The 8,502-nt window shown below is 35.7% G+C and overlaps 1 protein-coding gene across 1 annotated transcript; it reads left to right on the top strand.

Moving 5' to 3' along the window:
* Window positions 1-578: 578 nt before the first annotated feature.
* LOC107493784 (uncharacterized) lies at window positions 579-2,896 on the top strand. The gene is made up of 2 exons (XM_016114836.3): window positions 579-2,149; window positions 2,299-2,896. The coding sequence occupies exons 1-2, from the start codon at window positions 1,156-1,158 to the stop codon at window positions 2,748-2,750; spliced, it is 1,446 nt and encodes a 481-aa protein (XP_015970322.1). The 5' UTR covers window positions 579-1,155; the 3' UTR covers window positions 2,751-2,896.
* The last annotated feature ends 5,606 nt before the right edge of the window (window positions 2,897-8,502 follow it).

The following is an 8,502-nucleotide window of genomic DNA, read 5'->3' as shown; positions in this document are numbered from 1 at the left end:
TATTACCTTAAAGATCTCTGAATTTTATAAAAGTAAGATATATAATATAAGGGTTTTTTTAATCACATTTTAAAAAATTTATTTATCCAAATAAAAATAACAACTTTGATTAAAGTAAAAATTTATATCTTTTTATTTTGTAAAATTCAAAAATTTTAATATAACAAAATTTTTTTAAAAATAAAAATATGTAACACAAATTTTTTTAGAGAATCATTTGAATCTAATCAAATTTAATATACTTTAATTATTATACTCTTTAAAATGTACTTTTAGATAATAAAATTCACTTAATTTCAACGAAAAACCAAGAATAATGATAAAAAGAAGAGAAAGAAAAAATAAATTTACCCAAGAAAAAAAAAAGAGAGAATGACGATAGTGACAGTGAGTATTTATGGGTTACCAAGTGGATCAAGATGAAATAGGCCACGTATGCAAAGGGAAGAAATCCAGTGTTTGTAAAACGGCACATTGTGCTCCTCAGTTTTGAAACAAAACCTGTGGATTCCTCCTTCCAAAGCTATGCCACCACTCTGCGCAAAACCATGGGCAGTATTCAGTATTCCGCCACCACACTTAACAAAACCAGTTGCTTCCCCCCACACTTTGTTTGTGACCCTTTCATTTCTTTTCCTTTTATTAATTAATATCTTCTACTACTTTATTAATCCATTTAATATCTTCTTATATAATCAAATCCCTCTCTCTTTCTATCCCTACACACTTCATTGTTCGTCCCAAACTACCGAACATTACTACATAATAACATGCTTCAAACTTCAAAAACCACCTTCATTTCCTCTATGTATTCTGCCATCTCTGCTATTTTTTTCCCTCACCCTTCTTTCCTTTGACTTCACTTCTGCCACTTTCAGTCTTTCAACAAGCTCGAGACCAATAACTTCCACGCTGTCCCTCGTGCAAACGCAAACAAATTAAGGTGCCGTTGCAAAAGCTTAGTTTAGTTAGTTAGATGATAGGTGAGGTTAACGTTGTCACATTTACATGCTCACACGCGTCCATCTTAGTTTTTCTAAATTGTTTTTACCCATTAAATCAGCGCTCAACACAACAATTTCCTTTTAGAATTGATATTTTAGAAACATTGGTGGAATAATAGTCTTTCTATATATATACATAATAAGGTGTTTGATGGAAGCGAATGGAATAGGTAGTGGAATTTACACTAGCATAAACACTTCATTGCTAGGAATAGAGAATAACACATTACAGCAAAACCCACACAACAATTTGCATCATCAACCTCCTCCTCCTCAAATGGTTTATTCTACACACCATGACACTGAATCACACCCTTCACAACAGCAACAACAACAGCAACCACAGCAAGCAATGAAACATGGATACCCTTATTCTTCCAAGAAACCACAGAGCAGCACCTTCAGTGATGAAGATGAACCTGGTGGTGGTTTCGGTGCAGATGAAAGCTCTGGTGACCCGAAGAGGAAGGCCTCGCCATGGCACAGGATGAAGTGGACCGACGCCATGGTTAGGCTTTTGATAATGGCGGTTTACTACATCGGAGACGAAGCTGGTTCAGAAGGTGTAGGAGGAGGAGGAGGCGGCGGTGTTGATCCAAGTGGGAAGAAGAAGAACACCGGATTGCTTCAGAAAAAAGGGAAGTGGAAATCAGTATCGAGGGCTATGATGGAGAAAGGGTTCTACGTTTCTCCTCAGCAATGTGAAGATAAATTCAATGATTTGAACAAGAGGTACAAGAGGGTCAACGATATTCTTGGAAAAGGAACAGCTTGTAGGGTGGTTGAGAATCAGAGCTTATTGGAAACCATGGATTTGTCGCTAAAGATGAAAGAAGAGGTGAGGAAGCTTCTCAATTCTAAGCACCTTTTCTTTAGGGAAATGTGTGCTTACCATAACAGTTGCGGCCACGGCGGTGGTGCTGCTGCTGTTACTGCCGCTGGTAACGGGCAGCACTCGGCTGAGGCGGGAACAGAACAACCTTTACAGATTCAACAACCGCAACCGCCACAACATCAGCAGGGACAGCAGAGATGCTTCCATTCATCGGTGAATGGGGTTGGGATGCTGAAAGAGGACGATGATGACGAGGAGGACTATGAATCTGACGATTTCTCTGACGAGGATGAAGAGGAATCAGGAGAAGGTGACGAATAATTTGCATATCTAAATCAGCTTCTATATTAAATTTCGAAATCATATTTCGTAAATCAAAATTATACATTAAAAATAATGAAATAAAATAGTTATTTTTATATAAATAAATAGTTGATAAAACTGTGGGAATATATGTAGGTGGTGGATCAAGGGGTCAAGTAGAGGATGATGAGAATGATGTAGTGAGGTCAAGGAAGAGACACAGGAACAAGGGAGGGTTCTGTGTGACGTCATCATCAACATCAGCATCTCAATTGATGCAGCAGTTGAACAACGAGGTTGCTGGGGTGCTGCAAGATGGGGGAAAGAATCCATGGGAGAAGAAGCAGTGGATGAAGAAGAGGGTGCTCCAGCTGGAGGAGCAGCAGGTGAGGTACCATGTGGAGGCCTTTGAGCTTGAGAAGCAGAGGCTCAAGTGGGTTCGGTTCAGTTCCAAGAAGGAGAGGGACATGGAGAGGGACAAGCTGGAGAATGAGAGGAGGAGGCTGGAGAATGAGAGGTTGCTCTTGCTTCTTCGCCAAAAGGAGCTTGAATTCACTGCTCTTCATCACCTCAAGCACCAACAACAGCAGCAACATTCTTCTACCTAGGTGAAGTTAGATCAAAATAGATAGAGTTTACAACATAGGTTAGGAGATTTTTCTGTTCTACTATATTTTATGTTTTCTGTGAGGAATTATCATGTAATAATAATAATAAGGTAAATTTTACTCTATCCTTTTTACTTTTTTTAAAATGATATGTAAATTATTTTTTATGATATGCCATTTTTTAATTGATTATTATCTTAAATATTTTTAGACTATTTTGTAATTAAATTATTTTTTAAAATAAATAATTATATAATTTTTTAAAATATTAACAACTGAATCTTTTCTTTTTTCCCAAATCATGTTTTCAGAAAATGAACTCTAAGCAAGAGCTTTTAGACCTTTTGCAAGAGTTTTTAGACCTTTTGCTCTTTTTTCATTCTCTCTGCATTATCGTGTCTCCCAGCATGACCGCCATCCTCAGGTCTCCTTCCCTCTCACCTGGTCTCTGTTTCTATTTTTTCTTAGCCCTTAACGACATCATTTAAGTACCGTTATTAACGACATCATTTAAGTACCGTTATTATAGTTGTTATTATCACTTTCTTGCAACCTCGTTTCTGAGATTAGGCTTTTATTATGTTTTTTCTTTGCTTTATGCAACTTAATTTAGTCCAAAACTGTGTTAATTGAGTTGCAAATGGGTAATTGGAATAATAATTGCTTACATATTCTTTTTTATATACATACCACGATCTGTTTATCTATGATTTCAAGCTTTCTAAGATATTTCTGTAGGCATGATATTCATTAATGAAATTATATTCGAACTCTTGAGCATTTATCTAATATTTTAAATTTTGTAATGATGTTGATTTCTTCTAATAGTTAACCTTTTTTTTGTCTACTTATTTTTTCTTTGTTAGATCTTTCTCTAATCAAGGGGATTAAGACTTAACAGTTTACTTACTAGATTATTTTATCTATTTGATATATTTGCGTACTTTTTTATTTCTATCTATCAAGTGAATAGTTTTCTATCTTTTTGACAACATGCAATTTGTATTTCAGGTTGAAAAGATACAAATACTTTAAGAAGGGAGGAAAAGGATTCTTGTGGCAACAAACTTAGTAGGAAGGGGTATTGTCATAGAACGGATTAACATAGTTATCAACTATGACATGCTTGATTCTGTTGACACTTACCTGCATAGGATAATTGTAAGACTTTATCACCCTAAGCTTACCTCTAGCTGTAAAGCGAATGATAACAAAGTGTCATGACAATTCTAAAACTCATACAATACAATCTATATAGAAAGAAATATTAGTACTAGAATCTCGATAAATGAATAAAAGCTCAAAGTCGCATAAAGCGAAATTTTAAAGTGCATAGCGTTCACACACGATAACCAAACGCGTACAATACAATCTATATAGAAAGAAATATTAGTACTAGAATCTCGATAAATGAATAAAAGCTCAAAGTCGCATAAAGCGAAATTTTAAAGTGCATAGCGTTCACACACGATAACCAAACGCGTAAGCACGATAAGAACAAAACATATAGATATACAACCTTGCATTAAGGCTCCAAGATATAAGGTAGTAGCTAATAAATAAATAAAGTAAAATATATATGTGATATACAAAAGGAATTAGTCACAACCTGCGGAGTTTTGGCCGACCAGTCAAGAAATACAACAGTTTTATAAAAGGCTTACTTCCTATCTCTTGAAGTTTAAAGCAAAGCTCTGAGACAAGTTATATTGTACAAAAGATGAGAGTACAACTACAATAAAAGTAAATCAGAATAAAACAAAAGAGAAGCCATCTTCCGCTTTGTCACCATGTTTGCAAACTTGCCGAGATGGGTTGCGACCTGCATCTGAAAAATAACAACATATGGCATGAGAACCGAAGATTCTCAGTATGGTAATAGTGTCCATTATATAAGATATAAGATTTTGGGACGCCAAAGGAAATTCTAAAACTTCACATTGAACATAAGATTCAAACTTAGAAATAATTTTATAAAAAATCCATAAAGAGTTCTCTATCTTAAGGATTACCTATTCTAAAGTGTACATCGTTGTCTTACAACCTTTGCCAACTTAACCTCCATAAAAGATCCCATCGCCTTCACCTACTGAGCCACCTCAATCCCAGCAGAAAGCGCAATTATTGAAAACAAGTAAAGTACAAGTAATATACATATACAACAAGTAAAAATAAATAGCAAGTAGGCATGTGATTCATTTAAGGATAATGAAGTTAAGCAACGCAAACAAGCACATAAAAGATGCATATGATGAATGTCTGTCCTATTGGCTTTGATATCACAGTGTCGGTTATAAGTTGCCAACCCAACACATCCTTTTGGATGTAGTCTTTCTGCCACGTTAGAGATATAGTGCCCTGCACACCATCGTTCTGAGGATATAGGGCCTGGTACACTGTTATTCTGAGGATATAGTGTCTGGCACACTCTTGCAGCAGATAAGATTATGCGAGTGGGATATTACCTCAGCCCTCACATCTCAACATAAGCGGGGTTAACCACCGTCCTTATGTCGGCGCCGCAACCTCGATAAGCAAGATTAACCACCGTCCTTGTCAGGCGCATAGCGACTTACCAAAACTTAGCATATCAATATCATATAATTCAGTCACGGTGATCACTACTCATAGCACAAGTTCATAGATTCTCATCTCATCAATCTCATCAACCATAATCATTTAATTTCCAACTTCCAAGCTCATCATCAGTCCTTAATATTTTATCCTTTCAATACTCTTCCAATTCACTCAAGTCATTCCTTCCATAGTTTACCCCAAGCCTAAGTCACCAACTCTAAGAATCAAATAGAAAATATCTAATCTTAAGTCATCTAACTCATCCTCAATAGTCTTAAGGCCTAATCAGTAGTTATAACTATTAAATAGAAGTTACGAAAGTTTAGAAAGTTAGAGGAACCTTTAAAATGAAGAAAAACAAATTTTCAGCAAAACAGGTGTCTCACGTACGCAAGCTCCCTATCCGCGTACGCATGTGTGTCATTTGGCCAAGGTCGCGTACGCGAGCTACGTCTGCATATGCAAGTACTAAAAACAGCAAAGGAGACTCGCGTCGCATGCAACATGCCACATATGCAAGAGTGCTTGGCAGCAGCCAATCCCTGCGTCGCATGCACCATCCACGTACGCATGCATTGAAAAACTTAGGAACTTCAAAAAGCAGCAAAAATCAAATTTTTATACAAAACTTCAAACGCGCATAACTTTTTTTGTTTTAAAACATTTTTCGTTCGTTGTTCGAGTCTTAAAGTTCTTGGACCCAACTTTCTTTTAAATTAAGTTTCATCCAAAATGAGGGTCTGGAGGCCAAGTTATGCCTTGCCAAAGTTAATTAAAAACAAGGTTTTTACAAAGTTTAACAAAGTTCTCTAGTTTTCAAAACTTTAAAACCAAACCAATTGAAACATACTCAAAACTACCCAAATATCCATAATAAACACTCTCAATCCATTCCTCAATCACATAGCTATCAACATCATTCAATCCTCACAAACTTCCTTAGGTTCTTATCAACATAATCATCACAAAACATCATCAATAATCAAACCATTCCATCAAATTCTCATTCCTCAACTCAATCATCATTAAAACTCACAATCATCACCCAATATCATCAACAATCAACAATCATATTCAATACCCTTTATCATAATCAATATTCTCAACACCCATCATCAATCAACATTAATTATTAACAACCAATATCAATTCAATCCTATCCTAAGGTCCACTAGCCTAAGTTTCACGAACCATTACATATTACATAAAGAAACCATACCTTGGTCGATTCCCACGCAATTCAAAAATCCCAAAAACCTTATTCCAACAAGCTTCCATAAGGTTTCAACTACCAACGCTAATCCAAAAGCCAATACCACTTCCAATAATCACCAAATATCAAACTATACACATATAATATACCAAAATTAATACATAGAGTTCATAATATACAAAACCACAAGGGTTTTGAGAAATCTTACCTTACTAGATGGTATTAGGGGCACGAACCAATAATAACCCACTATTGGATGGCACCTAAATAACTAAAATCACAAAATCCATTCAAAATCCAAACCTAAATTTTTGAAATTGTTAAGACTGAAGGAAGAAGTGTAAAACATGATTTCTTACCAGCAATGCTTAAGTAGAAATGATGGGCTCGACAAGAGTTTCACGTGGCTGCAAATGACATGCAAATCGGATCACTATAGCTCAAGTTACAAGCAAAAGAAGAGAAGGATGAAAAGTGTTTTGGGGTTCTTCACTCTCCTATCTCACAACCAGCGCCCCCTCTCTTATGTGTGCTGAAATGAGCTAAAAGCTCATTAAATATGGATTTATATGTTGGGCTTCGGCCCTGATAAACCCCATTTTTAGGGTTTATCTTATGTTGAATTTAGAGGTATTTTATCGTCTTTTCCCACATTTATTCACTAAAATAGCATGGTTTTGTAAATTCTTCTTCATTTGTGCTTAAGTGTAAAAATATGCTTTATAGGCCTTTAATTTGCTAATTTTAATTCACTTTTGATTCCACTAGATGCCTTGATGTGTTTGTTAGTGAGTTCAGGTTGAAAAGGCTAGGAATGGATCAAAGGGGTGAAGAGAAAAGCATGCAAAGTGGAAAACTCATGGAAGATCAAAGATTTGGAGAGCACTCATCGACGCGCATGCGTGCACTACGCGTGCATTACGCATACGCGTGAATGGAAAATTGTCAAGCGATGCATACGCGTCGATGCTCGCACGTGACCTCATTAAAGTGAAAACGCTGGGGGCAATTTTTGAGCTTCCCAGGCCCAAATCCAATTGATTCCAGAGACTATTTCATGTAGAATTGAGGATTGAACAATGGGGGAGCACTTAGTGTAGTTATGAGGTGCCTTTAGTTAGTTTTCTAGAGAGAGAAGCTCCCTCTTCTCTATAGAATTAGGTTAGGATTAGGTTAATCTTTCTTAGATTTAGGTTTAACTTCATGTTTTCATCTACTTTTCCTTTGCAATTTCTTGTTCTATTGTCTTCATTCCTTTCTTCTCTTGTTAATTTCTCATTTTGGGCATATTTATGTTATGAACACTCTTATCAATTTCAACTTCCTTTAATGCAATTTCATGTTTTATGTTCCTTATTTGTTTAATTGCTTATATGGTATTGTTATTTCCTTACAATTAGTAGTTGTAAATTTATATTTCTTGTAGTTTTATCTTGCTTTCCTTTTATGCCTTCTAAGTGTTTGACAAAATGCTTGGAAGGATGTTAGAGTATATTTTTATGTTCTTGGCGTGGGATGGTAATTTGGGTGAACTTGCGTTGCTAATGTCCAAGTAATTGATGATTGGTATCCATTGACTCTAGCTTTCACTAAGATTAATTAGTGAGGGGGTTAGGACTTATGGATTAGGATTGATGTAGCCCATTTGACTTTATGGTGGACGAAATTGTGATCACATGCTCTTTGTACTTGTATGAAATTTAATAATTGGCTTTATTTGAATTCACAACTCCGTTCAACTAACCAGCAAGTGTACTGGGTCGTCCAAGTAATAAACCTTACGCGAGTAAGGGTCGATCACACAGAGATTGTTGGTATGAAGCAAGCTATGGTCACCTTGTAAATCTCAGTTAGGCAGATTAAATTGGTTTATGGATTTTTGAATAATTAATAATAAATAGAAAATAAAAAGGGATAGAAATACTTATGTAAATCAATAGTGGGAATTTCAGATAGGTGTAT

Source organism: Arachis duranensis, chromosome 6, assembly GCF_000817695.3.
Source record: "Arachis duranensis cultivar V14167 chromosome 6, aradu.V14167.gnm2.J7QH, whole genome shotgun sequence".
Lineage (NCBI taxonomy): Eukaryota > Viridiplantae > Streptophyta > Magnoliopsida > Fabales > Fabaceae > Arachis > Arachis duranensis.
Note: the sequence above shows the minus strand (reverse complement) of the source record. Positions and strands in the feature narration are given on the sequence as shown.